This window comes from Antechinus flavipes, chromosome 2, assembly GCF_016432865.1.
Source record: "Antechinus flavipes isolate AdamAnt ecotype Samford, QLD, Australia chromosome 2, AdamAnt_v2, whole genome shotgun sequence".
In the NCBI taxonomy this organism is placed as follows: Eukaryota; Metazoa; Chordata; class Mammalia; order Dasyuromorphia; family Dasyuridae; genus Antechinus; species Antechinus flavipes.
This window is the reverse complement of record NC_067399.1, coordinates 537,765,560-537,785,729: the sequence shown is the minus strand read 5'-3', so window position 1 is coordinate 537,785,729 and position 20,170 is coordinate 537,765,560. Positions and strand designations below refer to the sequence as shown.

The 20,170-nt window shown below is 32.7% G+C and overlaps 1 protein-coding gene across 4 annotated transcripts in view; it reads left to right on the top strand.

The window, feature by feature from the left end:
- Nucleotides 1-20,170, top strand: part of PIAS1 (protein inhibitor of activated STAT 1) — a 205,368-nt gene that overhangs the window by 151,773 nt on the left and 33,425 nt on the right. For 3 of the 4 annotated variants that reach the window (XM_051980785.1, XM_051980782.1, XM_051980783.1), the window contains 4 exons: nucleotides 1,256-1,346; nucleotides 2,064-2,198; nucleotides 10,001-10,030; nucleotides 10,466-10,571. In XM_051980785.1, the coding sequence (XP_051836745.1) occupies nucleotides 1,256-1,346; nucleotides 2,064-2,198; nucleotides 10,001-10,030; nucleotides 10,466-10,571 (362 nt within the window). The remainder of the gene's footprint in view (nucleotides 1-1,255; nucleotides 1,347-2,063; nucleotides 2,199-10,000; nucleotides 10,031-10,465; nucleotides 10,572-20,170) is intronic. The other variant, XM_051980784.1, reaches the window with a different exon arrangement.

Genomic DNA, 20,170 nt, shown 5'->3' with positions numbered 1-20,170 from the left:
AGTCAAGTCATTTGTATTGGCAGTGAAATTACTATACTTGCATCCTCCAAGGACTTTGTTATCCATATTTTACATTTGCTAAGTGATTGGAGGGTGTACTATGCAATTAGCTAGTTGAGCCTAAGTTGAGTAGTTTCTTTGGTATTGAGAGTTGATGTAATAATATATAAATAGAGAGAGAAAATCATACATTCATTTACTTTTTTTTTTTGGATGTTTCATAGCTTGCTTTTAGAAAACCTGATATGGAGGGGAAGGTATTTGTGATGAAAATGATTAAATGGACACAATATTAAATAACACAGGACAAGGGAAAAAATAAAAGGAAAGAAAGAAATCTTTTTAAAAAAACAAACTTTAGTTCCATAATAGCTGTGAATATTCTGTAATGATGAAATTATAGTCAAGTTTGTATTGTAGTTAGAGAGGTTGTAACATAATAGATTGAAAAGGTAAACCTCATAATTCATTTTTTAAATTTACATAACAGTTAGAATTAGAGTTTATCCATTATGTAGCTATACTTCATTTTTTCCCCAGAGGATTATGTGCATAGTTTAGAAGTAAAGGGTATTCATGGCTTTCTGAAATGTTTTGTTTCAATTTAAATATGAATGCAGTAAGGTGATATTATTACATAGCTATTTAATTATACTTTGTCATAAAATAGCTTTATACTGCCAATTTTTTAAATCACTGAGATTTCTTTGAGAATCGCTGTAAAAACTATTCTCCCAGATCCCTCATTTTTTCTCCCAATTTCTTTATTGGCTTAGAAACTCAGGAATATTATACTTCTGCCTTCTAAGACTAATAAAGCAGAATTTTGGTGGTGGGAAAAACACTGCTGTAATCGATTCCCAAGAAGCAGCTGAGCATATGACCTTCACATAAAGAATTTAATTGTTGAAAATGGTAATTAGACCTACAGCTTGTATAAATACTTTATAGACAGGTCACACACTAAGTATAAAGTATTTCCTTTAAGAAATGAATAGTATAGGATGATGAGAATTATTGTGACTATAACCATATATAGATTCTTAGTGGTGTCATTAAAAAGCTAATGGCTATAGAAATATTTTAAAAGCTTTTTTTCCATCAGTGAGAAATGTTGAAAAACCATAATAATAAATCCTTAATATTCTTAGCCGAATTAGACTGACTTATCATATTGCAAAAACTTCATCTATACATTAATACTAACAAAATTAACATTTTGAAAGATGATCAAATCTTTTCTTATGTTTTTTAGGTTTTGTTTGTCAGAAACCAGTTGTCCACAAGAAGATCATTTCCCACCCAATCTTTGTGTGAAAGTTAATGGGAAACCTTGTAGCCTTCCAGTAAGTCCAGAATTCTTAAAGTATGTTGTCAGCTTATCTGTCAAAGTATGACCATTATGGTTTTAATCAATTGTATGATGTAATTGTGAAAATTTTTAACTGAGTCAGCAATTGAAACCTTTGTATAGACTATATATAGATAACACATTTAACATAAGCTGTTTTAAGGCAGGGACTGAAGGAAAACATAAAAGAGACAAGGGCCAAGATCAAGAATTTCAAGTTAGGTTGAATAAGACAACACTAGATTCCAGGTAAGGAAGTTGTATCCAAAGACTTCTTTTTATGACTGTGTGGATACACATTAATGTGTTTATGGGAGAATGAGATTAAAGGAAAGAAAATGATTTTGTGTAGTTTTTGAAATGATTTCAGTTGTTCTGAAATTATGGTATATTGTTTCTTATTCTTTAACTCTTACTGATTTCTTTAAAATGTAGTCAGTAATATTTCCTTGAAGACTTAACATACCAAGCCTGTAGTTTTTAAAACAAAACAAACAAAAGCAAAAGACCTGCATATTAAGATGTGATAAAAATTGATTTAACTGGGGCTTCAAATTCAACCATGCTAAAAATTCTTAAATCTAGTTCTTGCTTCTCTTAGCTTTAATGAAAAAGTATATACAGTAGCAGTCAGTATACAAAGTTTTTATTAATATAATAATATTTGAAAGAGTGAGAAAAATGAACAGAAATTTTAAAATTTCATTCTTAGGGCTATCTTCCACCTACCAAAAATGGTGTGGAACCAAAGCGACCCAGTCGACCAATTAATATCACCTCACTTGTCCGATTGTCCACAACTGTACCAAACACCATTGTTGTTTCCTGGACTGCAGAAATTGGAAGAGTAAGTAACTTTTAGTTTTATCAAATTTGCATATGGTTTTTTAAAAAAGTACTAAATGATATGGCTGAGTTTATCTCTAACCAATAGGGGCACTTTTCTAATAATTGTCAGAAGTAGTAGATAGTATAAGTCCCAGTATAAGCATTATTATACCTGTTTTTTAAAGGAGAAAACTGAGATTCAGAAGGTTAAGTGACTTTCCCAAGCTCATATAGATAGCAAATGTCAGAGCCAACGTTGCTAATTAGCTCTTAATTGCTGGATCCTATGATCTTTTATCAATCATTATCCTTCTACACTTCTCTGAATCATTATATACTGTTAATCACTTTTTCCTCTTTGATACCTTCTCCTGTCTGGGATTTCATGATGCTGTATCCCCTTGGTCTTCCTTGTCTTTTATGACCACTTCTCTGTCTCCTTTGCTGGATCATCTTTTTTCCTGCCCCTCTAAAGGTACATAGCCCTGAAGGCTCTGTCCTGAATCATCTTCTCTCTAAATTCTCCCACTTGGATACCTCATTAGCTCCAGTAGGTGCAATTATTATCTATGTGCCAATTATTCCCAGTTATATGTATTTAGCCTTAGTCTCACACTTGAGCTCCCATCCCTTAACACCGACTGCCCATTTCAACTTAGATATCCAGTAAATGCCTCAAATTTAACATGTCCAGAATAAAACTATTCACCTCGCCTGTCCCCAAACCCCACCTCTTTTTCAAAGGTCTTCATCATCATCCTTGACTCTTGACCCTGCTTCACTCACTGCTAATATTCATGTAGTTCCCAAGTTTTATTGATGCCTTGCCCACCAGTTTAGCTTTCATCACTACATATGTCCACTACCCCAATTCAAACTCTCATTACCTGTTGCCCTCTTGCAGTGGACGTCCTGCCATAAGTCTTTCTCTTCTCTAGTCCATACATAACTGCCAAAATCATTTTCCCTAAAGGATAGATTTGACCATATCATTACCTTGCTGTCTTTCCTCTGGTTTCAAATATAAACTACTTTGAAGACATTGAAAACTTTTCACAATTCAAATCATACCTGCCAATTTTGTTAGGCTTATTATACATGAGTCTTCTGTATATATTTCCATAGTCTAGCAAACTGGCCTTCTTGCTCTTCTTCCCACAGGATGTTCTATTTCCCATCACTGACTCATAAAATCCCTCATTTTCTTCAGTTTGGCATAAATCCTACCTCTTATTTGAGGCTTTTTCCCTATTCACTCCAGCTACTGATAGTTTGCCCTTGAAATTGCTTTGTATTTACTTGCATAAATTGTCTACATGTATAATTTTTAATAGAATGAAACCTCCTTCAATAAAGGGATTATTTGATTTTTATCTTTTAGATCCCTAGCACCATGCCTGATTACATAGTTGAAACTCAATAAAAGCTTGTTTATTGATTAATTACTATATTGCCTAGGATTATTCAACAAAAACCTGTTAAGCACCTACTCTGTGCTGGGCACTAGAATATAAATACAAAGAACTATCTGTCTGAGGAGGCAACAAGTATATAAGTATACTACATAGCATCAATCTAAAATCAAAAGCAAATATCATGTGTAATAGTGATACACCATTAAAGACAAAAATAAAGCAAGGATGATCTTTCTTTAAACAATTATTTGATACAGTTCTGGAAATGTTAACAATAGTAAAGAAATTAAAGGCAAAAAGGTAGGTAAAAAGAGTTATCCCTATTTGCTAAGGACATGAAAGTCAGAGAAGTAGCAAAGATATTAAACTGAGAAAATAACTTCAGCAAAGTTGCAAGTTATAAAATAATTCACAAAAATCACCAGCATTTCTATAATAACAATACCTAATAATAAAAAGAAGCAATAATAAAATGGGAAATATACTATTCCAAAAACTTTTTTAAATTCTGTGGATCTGTTTATCAAAGCACATGAAATAGTTTTATAAATCAAATTTTAAAGTACCACTTAAAGAAATAAAAAATAATTTAAATACCTGGAAGAATATTCAGTACTTATGACTGGTTTATGCTATTAAAATTTTAAAAGGTTAATTTATCATTTTAAAGCTGTACCCAAAAAAATTGTCAAAGAAATCCTTTACAGAACTCAACAAAATAATACAGAAAATTCATTTGGAAAAATAAAAGTCTTGGAATATTTAGAGAAACGATAAAAATAAATAGTGACGAAAGGGAAATAGCACTTCTAGTTTTTGTACTGAATTATAAAGCACCAGTCATCAAAACCATATTGTATTGATTACCAACGAAAGAGAATCAGAAATAGTGAAATTTCAGTAGCTCAATTTTCAATAAATCAGAAAACACAGAACTTAGGAGCACTTTATTTCTCTAAAACACATACGCATACACACAAATTGGAAAGCAGTCTGGCAGAAATTAGACTTAAACTCACACTTTACATTATATGCCATAGTACATTCTAAATGAATTTGTGACTTTATGGTAAATACCATACCATAAAAAAAAAATTAGAAAAGAAACATATATCACTTTCACAACCGTGTGAAAGTAATTTTTTTCCAATTCCAAATTCCCTTACTTAGTCACTAAAAATGTGAGAAATATATCCATTATACATATAAAATTATACAAAACATTTTCACATTGGTCAAATTTTTTAAAAAGCAAGAAAAATAGAGTAAAATATATGCTTCAGTTTGCCATCAAAATTCATCAATTCTCTCTGGAGTTGGATAAAATATTTCATCCTGAATCCTTTCAAATTGTTGTGCATCATTGTATTGATCAGAAGAACTAAGTCTTTCAGAGATGATTATTGTTACACTGTTGCTATTATTATGTACAATGTTCTTCTGGTTTTGCTCTTTTCACTTTGTATCAGCTCATATAAGTTTAAGGAGGTAAATTCTTAACTAAACAAGGTAGAGACAAAACGTAAAGTAGTTAACTTTGATTATATGAAACCAGCAAGTTTCTGTACACACAAAATAATGTACTGAGCATAAGAAGGGAAAATGAGGGAGAAACTTTGTATCAAATTTCTCTGATAAGGGTCTGGGATAAATATATAATAAATAGATAGAAACAGTTCTCAGAAGAAATGCAAAATATTAATAACTTGTATGAAAAGTGCTCCAAATCACTAATAACATGAAAAATACAAATCAAAACAACCTTGAGCTTTCACTTCTCAGCCTTTAAATTGGCAAAGATAATGAAAAACAGGAATAGTTAGTGTTCACAGTATTATGGAAGGAGAAGCACAGTAGGACATTGTTGTTGGAATTATTAATATAATAATTTTGAAAAGCAGTTTATGCATAAAAATGACTTGAATATCTATTCTCTATAACCCAGAGGTTCCACTACTAGATTTATTCCTCAAGGAAGCTATTGATAATGAAAGTTGTCTAAAACACCAAAATAGCCAAGATGTTTTACAAAAGCAAAGAATTAGAAACAAAATGGATGCCCATCAATTAAGGAATGGTTTTTTTTTTTTAATTGATTTATATGACTGTAATGAACTATTACTGCACTGCAAAAAAAAAAAAAAAGATAAATATTAAGAAACATGGGAATGTTTACATGAACTGATTCCTGTTTATTTACATGAATTGATTTCATACTTGAATCTCTTCCTCCTCCATTTAAACGGCTGACCCTTTTTGAATTCCTAAAGCTCCCAACTAAAGTCCTACTTCCTACAGAAAGCCTTCCCCTATCCTTCCTAATTCTATTGCCTTCCCTCATTTAATTAATTTCTATTTATCCTTTATAACTAATGTGTACATAGTTGTTAGTATGTTGCCTCCATCACTAGATTCTAAGTTCTTTGAGGATAGAAGTTCTCTTTTGTTTTTTGGTTTGTTTGGTTTTTTTGGTATCCCCAATGCTTAGCATAGTGCCTGACCCATAACCAGGGCTTTTAAAAATGTTTGATTGATAGAAAATAGTCAAGAAAATTATATTCACAGAATTATAAAAAATAATCATGGCGCCACAGAAAAAATGTCAGAGGACACCCTCCTCTTCCCATTTTTTCATGGAAATAGGAGGCCCACAAGTATGGTACATTACACTTATTTTCAGACTTTTTTTTTTTTTTTGATGCAATCAGTTTTTCTGATTTTTTTCTTTTTCTTTAAAACATTATTTGTTCTATAGGATGATTCATTGGATTGAGGAGAACAAAAATATAGGGAGAATATCTTGGTTATGTAAAAATCAAATATCAATAAAAAATAAATATATACAGAAAGAGGCATAAAAAGAATAAAAGCATGGGCAGTAGAAATTGAGAGAACCAAAACAAACTTCATGTAGAAAGTGGTATTTAAATTTCTTCTTGAAGAAAAAGTGTTTATGAGATGAAGGTAAGGCATTTTAGGCCTGAGTGATAGCAAATGCAGATTCAGCCTCCTTTGATTGTGATTTTTAGGTGAATTTTTTATTTTTGTGGCCTTAGACTTATGAAAGCACAAGAGACGTCAGTATTAAAGTAGTCACTGAGATCCAAATCACTTATTGAAACACATAACACCAAAATAAGTGTATTATAAAACATATTGTTATCTTATGTATTAAATAACTTGTTCCTTTTTTCTTTTATAATCTTAGTAACAATGTACACTGCTTTAAATATCAGGTATAAGCCTGAGGAGTTATAAATCAAATTTCTTATAAATGAAATCATGTTTTAAATGTACTAGGGGAACTTTAATTGTGAATTCTTTAGTGAAGCTAAGACATTTTAAGTAATTTGCACTCTAATTTGTCTATTTTGTTATTTTGGAATTTGTACATTTGATCATTTTAATAGGACATAATAGGAACTAATCAATAAAAGCCAATACTTTCTTTCATTTTACAAATGAGGAAATTATGGTTCAGAATGATAAAGTGATTTTTTTAATGGATCTACATTTTGTTTTCATAAAATACATAAAAATCTCTCTCCCTCCAAAATACATTTTTCCAACACTAGTTGAACAAACCATCTAAAGAGTGATTACAATTGATAATACATGTGACTTTCCACTTTGATAGTTTGCTTTGCAGAAGAGAAAAATATGTGCCCTGAGTTTAATAACTTAGTACCAACATTGGCTATCATATATGACCTGAGTTGTGTTGCAATTTGTTTTTTTTTTTCTTTTTTATTGATATTCATATATCTGTGTTTTTTTGGTTCCGCTTACTTTGTTTTGCATGACAATCTGAATTCTTCACATTGTCTTTCATGATACACAACATTCCATTGCATTCACATACCATAATCTGTTATTGTTATTAAATACATATAACTTATTTCTAGTTTTTTGTTTTGTTTTGTTTCTTGCTATTATAAATAGTGCTACTATGAATATTTTTATATATGTGAGTTTATTTTGTTGCTAACAAAATCTTTCCAGGGTATAAAACTAGTCTTGGAATAGCTGTATCAAAGACATGAGGATTTAGTCACTTTTATTCTATAATTCTACCATTTCTTCTCCCAGACACCATAGTTCAGAAACTTAGCATTTTCTTAGACTCTTCCTTTTTCTTTATCCAGTCAGTTCAATTCAGCAGACATTTAAAAAGTGTCACCTACTATATGTTATCATGTCTTATCAGTTCCAAATTTAACAAATATTTATTGAATTGGACTTTTTTCTTAATGTCACCAAAATGTGAATATACATGTTCAGATGTGAAAAGGAGAATAAAATAATAATAATTGATATTAATGGCATTTTAAATTTGTTTCACAACCCAATAAAGTAGAGGAAATTCTAGTATTATAGCCTTTTTGCAGTTAAGACTCCTGAAATACTGAAAAGGTAAATGATTTGTGCAAGGTGACATAATTAGAAAGTATTAGAACTGTAATGAAAAGTTGGGTTTTCCTGTTCTAACAGCACTGCTTTTTCATTGCTTAAGTGAAGGCGAGGGACCCATTCAATTAAAAACACTTTACATCACCTTGAAAGAATCTTATAGATTTAAAATCAAAAACTATTTCTTGGAAGGTACTTTATGTGGAGTAAGAGTATCTTCATTAATGATCAGTTGGTATCAAAATATCCTTGTTCATAGGGTAATACATTTTATTCTTTAGAGAGATTTTTTATTTGTTTTTAGATCATCACATGCATTTGCAACTATTATCACTTTTCTCACCCCCCCAGGGAACCTTGTGTTTACATCAAAAAAAAAAGATATATATATCTTTTTTTTAATTCAGAAACAATCAAAACATTAGTAATTAGTAATAATGAAGAACAGAATATGTGAACATAAAGAGCCTGTTTCAAAAATCAATATAAATATACATGTATCCTAAATGCTATATTAAGTCATTACTATTGAGGATTTTTTTAGTAGGGAATCAAGGATTAATAATATGACTTTTCCTCGTAAGAGATAGTCATATTTTTGTATTATTTTGTGAGTAGCTGAACTAAGTTTATTAATGGAGAAATAAAAATTAGGTTCATGTTATATATATACAAATGGCATTTTATTAATAACTAGCATGTGTTTCTAATTTTATTTCAGTTACATGCCACAAGTAAATAAAGCATACCTTTTTACTGAATGTGTAATTGTGATTTCTGTTTAATCTACTTTTAAAGATTTATGTAAAGTTTATCTTGAGCAAGTTCCTTACTGTAGTTCAAGCTATGAATAATAATTTTATAGTGTTAATTAATGATTATTTTTTGTCATAATTGAACCATTAAAAAGCATAATTAAGATGAATGTCAAAAGATGTTTTTTGTAATTATATATTAGATTATGTGTGTATGCTTATGTGTTTTCATGTGCCCAAACTGGACGAAATTTTAAGGAAACTTTCTGATTCATTAAAATCTAGTCACTGAAGTCAATATACTATACTTCAGTGTTTTGGCTTACTGTGTATATCACACACACATCTAGTTATTTTTTTCATGTAAATATGGATTTACTGTTTTTTAACTAAAAAAATTTACCCTCCAAAAGAATATCTACACTTTTTAACTTTGAGAGGCACCTTTTTGTAAAAGAAAGAGCATTTTATTTTGAGTTAGAATGCTTGTGTTCCTTGTGTTCGAATGCAAGTTCTTCCACTTGCTGCCCAAGTGACATTTTTCCTTTTATTTAAGTTGTCAGGACTTTATTTTCCTGAAGACTAAAATGATGGAATTGGATTGATCATTGAGGTGTCCTTCCTCTCATGTCTAAAATGATGGGATTGGATTAGATCATTGGGGTCCTTCCAGCACTAAATTTATGACCAACAAGTTAACAGAAAGATTATTGCAAAATTGTGCATGTATTTTTCAAGCAAGATCTTAAGATGGCTTCTACTTTTAGATTTATTGTTAAATAGTTGTATAACCTTGAACAAGTCTCTTAATCTCACTGTATCTTCACTTATTGACATGCTTGACATTATTGTAATGAATCACTATTACCATAATATTGATTCTATTTTAAAGGAATTTTTTGAAGTGCAACTATAGTCATATTATGAATACTTTGAAACCTGTTTTCTTCCCTTTCTTGAGGTTTACTTTTGTCAAGAACACAAATAATTCAAGTCAAAATAATTTCTTTTTATTCCTCAAAATATCAACTCCTCTTCAGCCTTTCTTTAGCGTATAGTTTCATCTACATTGAAAGTTCTGTTTTTCCCTCTTCAGAAAACTTTATTTACTAGCACACAGTACCCTAGCTTCTTTTCTTACATTTAACCAACCATACTTTTTCCAGGCTGAATAAGTTTGTTACTATACTATTTTCTTTTTTTCCTTTTTCCTATATCCATCTCTGCCTTCCTTGTACTAGTATTGGATATATCCACATTCATCTTCCAAAGTAAGTATCTTCTGCTACTTCATATCCCTTCTTAAGTCTTCCTTTGTTTGAAGAATTTTTCATTTGTAGAGAATTGATTGAGTTTGAGAAAAAGAAAACTAATCTCTCTAATTTTATAATTCAGCTGTATCTGTTAGCTTAAAAAAGATTGTGAATATCTTTTTCAGCTATATCTGTTAGCTTAAAAAAGATTGTATATTTCAATTCACTTCTTATACTGACCTGATTTCATTTGAAGTTAACAGGGAACCATTTCATAGAGATGCTTTCAACTAATTAGCTTTAATTTTTAAAGTTAACATATACAAAACAGATAGGCAGAGAATTTGACTAGTAATTTGTATTGATAAATATGTATTTGTGGAAAACTTCACTTTGGAATCCTCTATTTTTAAATCTAATTTCTCTGATTACTGCATATTTTGTGTTTTTCAGAACTATTCTATGGCAGTATATCTTGTAAAACAGTTGTCCTCTACCGTTCTCCTTCAGAGGTTACGAGCAAAGGGAATAAGGAACCCGGATCATTCTAGAGCTTTAAGTATGTATTATGTAGTCTCTTTCATGAAGATGAATATTTTAAACATGAATGTTAGAGTGGTATTATACTTTTAACTAAAGGAATTTACATTTGACATTATTAAATTGTTATCCTTCAGTTCTCAAAAGATTTTTTATTTTAACAGTGTGAATGCTCATTTGATACAGATTGCAGTCCTTCCGTAGCAGATGGTTGTATAACTTACTATGGCCAGCCTTCTGGTGAGAAACCTCCTTAGAAATAGCTAGTTTTGTACTTAGGCAGCAGTATGTTACCATGTCTACACTTGAAATCTTTCAGATTTGGCATAGGGTCTTCCAGAACTTGTATTGTGATAGCATAGTTTTGAAGAACCTTAGGTAGGTTATCTCCTAAAAAGAAGAATGTCTTCATGTAAAGCTTCAGTAGAGCATTTCTCTTTTGAGTACCTAAAACCATTTGTTTCATTTGAGAAAAAACAAGGTACCCAAGAATTTTTCTTGTTTCAATTGTTGACTTAAAATGAACATTATATTACATAGTTGGTCTATGAACAGTAAAAAAAAAGATGTCATTGCCAAAATGTACCATAAAGTAAGTGTTTTAAGAATACTAGGAAAGAGAGACATGGCACAATGGAGAGTGTGTTAGCCTCTGAGCAGGAAGGTTAATGTGTCATTGTGATCCCCAAGCCAGTCAGTTAATATCTTGGTGCTCTAGACAGTTAACTTTCTCAAGGCTATAAATTGAAGGACCAATCTGGATTGATACAAGTTCCTCACTGGTAGTTCCCTGTACCAATAAAATCAGGTCAATAAAATCAGACTTTATATCCCAAAATAAATAAATAGTAAGAAGAAGAAAGGAAGCTTGAGATTCTTTTGAATTAAAGGGATGTTCTATAGGAAAACATGTAGTTAGTATATGAAAGCAGTCATGTAAATAGTAAAAGAGAATATGTTTTAGCAACCAAGATTAAACATGTCATTATTGTACAAGACTTGTGATTTCATTGAAATAATTAAAATAATTGTATAAACATGATGTTGAAAAATTCTGATAAAGAGAAACATTTCTTTAAAAGTTTAAAGAACAAAACAGAGTTAATGGATCAGACTAGCTAAGAAGTATGATACTTGGATCTAAATTGTCTTTACAAAAGACCATGTAAAACGGGTTCTTACCATTTTTTGTGTCACAGGTCCCTTTGGCAGTTTGATGAAACTTAAAAACCCTTACTTAGAATAATATTTTAAATATATAAAATAACACAGTAGATTGCATACATTTATATAGACTAATTCCTTCCCTCATACCTCTCTTCCTAAAATAAATTTCCCCCATTTATTTTCCCATTGATAATTTTTCTTTCTTAGGGGTCATCTTTAGGTGATTTCATTAAACCTTTCCTGTTTTCTTTAACATATTTTCCCCAAATAGGAATGGTTCTTCCCTACCCAGGTCGTCTATAGTTTACTCTTTTATCTTCATTATGCACTTAACATGTTCTGAAATGTGTGTTTGTGTGTGTGTGTGTATATGTATGTAGGTTATAGTTGTAGGTGTGCCTTATTCTGAACCAGTAAAGCAAACACAAAATCTGTTTCACCTTTATCCACAGATCACATTCTATATACAGAAAGTGCTTAATAAAAGTTTGCTAAATTGCACTATAAATATATCAGGAATAATTAAGTGCTCATATGTATGAAGAACTTATTAAAAAGAACCTACAGGGCAGTTTCTTGATTTAACTTGATATGTTTGAGGTGGTGATAGTAATACCCATAAATTGAGCTGTTAGGTCACTTAGCTGCAGTGTTTAAAGGTGCTACCAAGCAAGGGCAAAGCAGTAGTCAGTGATAATATGCATAGTTTACTAGATTCTCACTGTTAGAAGGGTAGAGGAAGAGTAAGGCAATGATGGGAGAGAACACATGGTAAACTTTACAAAGCATTGTATATGAATGTCATTGTTTGGAGGAAGGTGATAGACTTTTGGAAACAGAGACATAAATAGTCATCACTCACAGGTTACCCCATCAAGAACTCACTTTGATGTTTACTGGCAAATAACTAACATTGTGGGAGACAGAGTTAATATAAGTTAATATAATATAAGGTCATTTAGGAGAAAGAATGAAGACAACAGGGTGGGCTTTTTCTCTACCACTTTACAGAACACATCTTTAAATATGATCTCAGAATTTCATCCAGTTATGCTGGAATAGATTGCCTCCCCAGATATCATTGCATTGAGGGAGTATTCTTTTTCAGGAATCATCCTTTTAAGATGTAAGTACACAATGAAATTTTGTTAAGTCTATCTGATTTGCCCACTTGAACTTGTTTTTAGCTAACACCTTAATTTTTTAGTTAACAACTTACCAGAAGCTAATTGACAGATAGCAGCAAGTCAAAAACATGATAAGACACCTGGACCAGGCTAGAGGGATAAAGAAAATGTCAGATCCAGAAAGGAATCTAGGGGCCATGGTAGAAGGTGTGGAAGAGGGTTGCCAAAGACAAAGCTTGCCTATCATATAAATTTGTCTAAGGTTGACTCTGATTGAGCCATTTGAAATCAGCACAGATAGCACTTTTTAAAAAATGAAATGAAATAGTAAAATGAATACTAAAAAATATAAAATTGCTTTTGTGTAATAGCACGCTATACTTTCACTCAGCAAGCATTTATTAATTGCCTTCTATTATGTACAAAACTCTAAGAATACAGAAGCAAAACTGAGATAGATCTTACCCTTACAAAGTCTACATTCTGTTGAGTGGATTACATATAATTACAATGTACTTACAGAGATACATAAATACAAAATATAATCCAAAAAAATTTCAGAGATTATGGAAAAAACACCAACAACTGAGAGTATCAAGATTGTCTAGTAGCAGATGGTACTTGAGTTGAGCCTTGAATACAGCTAGGAGCTCAAGAAGTTGAGATGAGGGAGGAGAACATTCTAAACACTGGAAAGAGATAAGCATTTATATAGGGCTTTTTCTGTGCTAGGCATTGTACTAAGCTCTTTTACAAATATTATCTCAGAGGACATTCTATACTAAGGCAGAGTTGCGTGATGGCATATACTTACTAAGTCTTTTTGTCTGGAATGTAGAATACATGAGAGGAAATATTAGAATGGCCATAGATTATTAAGACCTTCAACTATTAAACAGGTTCATATTTTGTCCTACAACATGAGTTCTTAATCTTTTTTGATTCTAAAGCCTTACAGACCTTCCCAAAATAATGTTTTTATATGCATAAAATAAAATACATTAGATTACAAAAACAACCAATTGTATTGAAATAGTTATCAAAATATTTTATAAAAAAACAAATTCATGGATCTCAGGTAAGAACCCATCTCCTGGAAGCATTAGGGAGCTACCAAAGTTCCATAAGCAAGAGAATGATGTGGTCAGACCTCTGCTTTAAGATCATTTTGACAGCTATGTGAAAGATATGTTAGAGACTTGAAACAAGAAAATTAGTTAGGATCCTATTACAGTAGCTCAGGTGAGAATTGATGAGAACCTATTATTAGAGTGATGAACACATGAGTGGAGAAAATAGGGTGATTAGAGGTATTGTGAAGATGGAATCAAAAAGATTTGGGGGTGGAGGGTTGACGCGAGAACTGAATAATTACTGAAATCGAGAACCTAAGTAACTTGACAAAGATAATTTAAGATGAGTATACAAGGGTGGAATGGGATAAGTTTTGTTTTAGATTCTTATGGAACATTCAAATAGAGATATCCAATCAGCAGGTGTGAGACTGGAATTCAGGAAAGATGAAGATTAGATTTATATAGATTTGGGAGCTTTCTGTATAGGTAATCATCAAACACATAGGAACTGTTGAGAACATTGCTAGAAGAGAGAAGTGGGCCTAATACAAGAAACCTGGAGAACACCTACACTTTGGGGTGCTACATGACAGGCAGTTCAGCAAAGGAGACTGACAAGGAGTAGTTAAGCAGGTTAAATCAGAATAGAGTTTCCCATGGAAGGGGGGTGATGATCAACAGTGTCAAATACTTATGAGATGAGAGAGAAAGGTTAGGAACTAAGATTAATAATTAAGAGATACATTAGTAACCTTGTGGTAAATAGATTCAGTAGTATTATGGTGTGAGGTGACAATGGGTTGAGGAGTGGTGAAGCAAGGAGTGATATAGCTTTTTCTAGGGATTTAGCTAAGAAAGTAGGAGAGAAATAGGAAGATAACTTGAGGACATAACAGATTTGAGGGGAAAAAATTTTAAGGATGGTTGAGATCTGGGCATATTTATAAACAACAACAAAAAAAAAGCTAGTAGATAATGAGAGATTTGAAAGAAAAAAGGGATGATTGAAGAGGCAACCTGCCACAGAAGGCATACCTAGAGCCACTGGGCTTGGCAAAAAGGACCATTTCATCTGAGACGGGAACAGAGGAAAGGAGAATTGGAAAGTGTTTGGAAGTGATACTCAGAGATTTTGAAGAGTAAAATGGAGAGAAGGAATTTGTAACTTTTTGCAAAATGGAATATAAGTACTCTGTAGAATGTGACTAAGGGTATTAGATGACCTGAAAAGAGAAAAAAGCAGGTTTGTAGCAGATGCTAAAGGGAAATGTGACAGAGAATCAGGAAGGATTACTTTGCAGCAGTGAGGGCCCATTCTAGAAGAAAAAGCCTAATTTTGAAAATATTCCTCATGTGACTAGCATCAAAGGATAATTGATTTAGAGCTAGATGGAACATGAATGGCAATCTAATCCCAGTCTCCTCATTTTACTAATGAAACTGAGGCTCAGAAAGATGGGGGGTTTATCCCAAATCCCGGAATAATAATAGGCAGAATTTAAATTCAGATTCTGTTACTCTACAGTCATCAGTTCATTTGTACAACATATTTTAGAAAAAATTCTTGTTTAGTTTTGACGGTTTGGACTAATAAATAGCTTTTGGACTAGATAGCTTTTGAGAGCTCTTCCAAACTAGAAGTGCTGAGGATAATGTCAAGTCCTTTCCAGAACAGCTTATATGTTCATTACAACCAAAAAAATTGTATACTCCCTTAGAAGCTGTTATAATAGAATTTAGTCCCTATCATCCCATTTATTTCTTAGACCTTGGCTTTTAATGCTTTTTTGCTAAGAATATGAAATCCCTTTATATAACTTATTTTATTTATGTTCAGAGTTTCCTTGCAATTAAAATTCTAATTTTCTTATGTTGGTACCCAAGGGTTTTCGTTTTAAATTAAAAATGTCAACTAAAACTTCAGAAATGTTTGAATGTGGAATAGTTACATTTTGTTCTAAAATTCTAATTCTGTCCTAAGCCAAAAGCTCATAATATTAAATTCTTATTGTGATGTATAAAGTTAAAATTTATATTACAAAATTTATTAAGACAGTGCTCTTTTTACTTTACTTTCTCTTGGTTCTCCTACCTGTCTAACTTCCTTCTCAGTCAGTCCTCTTTGCTGGATTTGCATATTTTGTCCAGTCACTGGTGGGTGTACTCTAAAGCTAACAACTAGCCCGCCTTTCTTCTGCCTCTATGCTCTCTTACTTGGAGATTTCATTGACTTCTAAGGGGTTCCAAAGGTTTCTAAAAGTGATTCCTTAGCCTCTACAAGGTATCCAGAAATCTTAACAAAGTTTTAGTGTGTTAAAGGAGGGAGAGTAGAGCCAACACGGTGGAGTAAAAAACAGGGACTCACCTGAGCTCTCCCAAATTCCTCTTTAGACAACTTCAAAATAACACCTCAAAACAAATGTTAAAGTGAAAGAACCAACAAACAATGGGGTAAAAGAGTTCTGTCCAAGACAACTTGAAAGGTTGGAAAGAAAGGTCCATCCAACTATAGGAAAGTAGAATGCAGTTCACTGCAGGCTGGCAAGTAGGTCTTGAGGACAACTAAATGGACAGTGATGGTAAGGCGGGGGTAAAGGGAGGTCAGATGGGTCAGAAGGAAGTTTTGCTAGAACTGGATGCAGGACTGTTGCATTGCCCATACTCAGTTCCAGGTTGCAGTCCCAGAATGAGAAGAAGATAAACTAGCACAGTAGAGCGTTTGGCTACAGTGTTCAGGAGTCCTGATCATCATTCCATAGTGAAGAAGAGTGCTTATGGTTACACAGAAGCCAGGAGAGCAGTGACCATACCACTCCTTGAATCATATCACCTTGGAAGAACAAAAAACTTACAGAACCCCAGAACTAGATCAGAAGAAAAGCACAAAAGTCTATAACTTGGGACAATAAACACCCTTCCCCTTCCCCCCCAAACTACCACCTTTCACCTTGGAACCAGAGCCCAACTTTAACATAAAATTAAAAGTCAAGATATAGGTTGGAAATATAAGAGAAAGAAAAGAATCTGACTACAGCAGGTTACTATGGTGACAGAGTACAAATACAAATACAGAAAAAAACAAAAGTCAAAGCAGCTACAACCAGAGCCTCAAAATAAAATGCAAATTGGTCCAAGTGTCTTCCCCTCCTCCCCAACCCTCTTTGTCTCAAATAAAAAATTCCTGGAAGAACTCAAAAATCTTTTTATTTTTATTTTCTTTTATTAAAGCTTTTTATTTACAAAACATATGCATGGGTAATTTTTCAACATTGACCCTTGCAAAACTTTCTGTTTCAAATTTTTCCCTCCTCCCCACTCCTTCCCCTAGATGGCAAGTAGTCCAATACATGTTAAATATGTTCAAATATATGTTAAATCCAATACATGTATACATATTTATATAGTTATCTTGTTGTACAAGAAAAATTGGATCTAATAAAAACCAAAAAAAAACCTGAGAAGGAAAACAAAATGCAAACAAACATAGTATGAAAATACTATGTTGTGGTCCACACTCATTTCCCACAGGCCTCTCTCTGGGTGTAGATGGCTTTCTTCATCACTGAACAATTGGAACTGGTTGATCATCGTATAATCTTGTTGTTGCCATGTATGATGATCTCCTGGTTCTGCTCATTTCACTTTGTATGAGTTCATGTCAGTCTCTCCAAGCGTCTCTGAAATCATCCTGTTGGTCATTTCTTACAGAACAGTAATATTCCATAACATTCATATACCACAACTTATTCAGCCATTCTGTGACTGTTGGATATTCACTCAGTTTCCAGTTTCTTGCCATTACAAAAAGGGCTGCTACAAACATTTTTGCACATGTGGGTCCCTTTACCTCCTTTAAGATCTCTTTGGGATATAAGCCCAGTATTAACACTGCTGGGTCAAAGGGTATGCAATGTTTAATAACTTTTTGAGCATAGTTCCTATCTGCTCTCCAGAAGGGTTAGATCTGTTTACAGTTTCACCAACAATGTGTCAGTGTCCCACTTTTTCCACATTCCCTCCAATATTCGTCTTTATCTTTTCCTGTCATCTTAGCCAATCTGATAGGTATGTAGTGGTATCTCAGAGTTGTCTTAATTTGCATTTCTCTGATCGATAATGATTTGGATTTGGAAATAGTTTCAATTTCTTCTGTCTAGAACTCAAAAATCAAAGAAGAAAGAGGAAAAATTGGGGGAAGAAATGAGATGCAAGAAAATAATGAAAAAAGAGTCAATAGCTTGATAAAGAAGGCATAAAATAATACTGAAGAAAATAATATCTTAAAAAACAGAATAGACAAAATGGTGAAAGAGGTAGATCTAGAGTTCCAGGTCAAGGAGAAAACTTTGCAAGGTGTCAGAAAGAAACAGTTTAAATACTGTGGAGTCACAATAAAGATAGCACAAAATATAGCAACTTCTACATTAAGGAATCTTAGGGCTTGAAATACAACATTCCAAAGGGCAAAGGAGCTGGGATTACAACCAAGAATTATCTACCTAGCAAAACTGAATATAATCTTTGGGAGTGGGGTGGGGTGGGGAAGGAGAAATATACATTTAATGAAATTAAGCATTCCTAATGAAAAGAGCTGAATAGAAAAAATTTGACTTTCAAATATAAGATTGAAGAGAAGCATTTAAAAAAAGGAAAAAGAAATTGTAAGGGTTCAGTGAGATTATTCCTGTTTATATATACATGGGAAGTTGATACTTGTAACTCCTAAGAACTTTCTTATTAGGGCAGTTATACATAGAGGGCATGGGTGGATGATTTTTTTATTATTATTTGTAATGGGCTGAGGCTTGAGTTGATGCACTGAGGTCCCAAGCACATGAGGCTAAATAGTAATTGGACCATACTCTATTAATATATAAGCTTGGAGAAAGAATGGCCCCCACCCACTCTTTGTGCAAGCCCTGATGTGTTGTATAGGAAATGACGATTTTGGTGGGTGGAGGCAGGGGAGTGGAAAAGGAAGGGGAGGAGAGGCTTTTGGGATTGCCATTGTCACAGTTGGCTCAGCTCGCATCTCTCTCTGTTAGCTGGCTTCCTGTCACAGCTGCCCATATTGCTATCGCAATCTTTCTTGCCTATATTTGCTATTGCAATCTTTATTCACCTCTTCACTTCAATAAATATTGAAGATTTTCCCCTTAACCTGAATTCCTGACTCCGGCTGATTTTAAATACGCCGTCATTACAATTATTAAAGTTTTATTTTCACAGCATATGCATTTCAACATTGATCCTTGCATAGCCTTGTTTTCCCTTCCTTCCTCCTACCCACTCCCCTAGATGGCACATAATCCAATATATATTATACATGTTAAAATATATGTTAAACCCAATATATGTAAACATATTTGTACAATTATCTTGCTGCACTAGAAGGATAAGATCAAAAAGGAAAGAAAATGAATAAGAAAACAAAATGCAAATGAACAACAAAAGAGCAAGAATGATATGTTGTGATCTACACGCAGTTCTCATAATCCTCCCTCTGGGTGTAGGTATCTCTCTTCATCACAAGATCATTGGAAGTGACATCATCATCTCATTGTTGGAAAGAGTCACGTCCATCAGAATTGATTGTCCTATAACACTGATGTTGCCATGTACAATAATTTCCTGGTTCTACTCATTTCACTCAGCATCGGTTCACATAAGTCTCTCCAGGCCTCTCTGAAATCATCCTGCTGATTATTTCCTACAGAACAATAATATTACATAACATTCATATACCATAACTTATTCAGCCATTCCCCAACTAATGGACATCCACACAGTTTCCAGTTTCTTGCCACTATAACAAAGGCTGCCCCAAACATTTTTGCACATGTGGGTCCCTTTCCCTCCTTTAAGATCTCTTTGGGATATAAGCCCAGTAGAAACACTGCTGGATCAAATTTTTTGAGCATAGTTCCAAATTGCTTTCCAGAATGGCTGGATCTCTTCACAATTCCACAAGCAATGTATTAGTGTCCCAGTTTTCCTATATCCCCTCCAATATTCGTTATTTCATTTCCTGTTATCTTAGCCAATCTGAGAGGTATGTAGTGGTATGGGATGATATTTTTAAAAAATAAAATTGTGTGTTGAGAAAGAAGGATGACTATGATGGGGTGATACATATATATATTTTTAAATAAGGAGTGAGAAAGAGGGATCTACCAGGAGAAGACATAAGAGAAAAGTTGAATGAGGTAAATGATCTCACATAAAAGGCATGAGAGCTTTTAAAATAT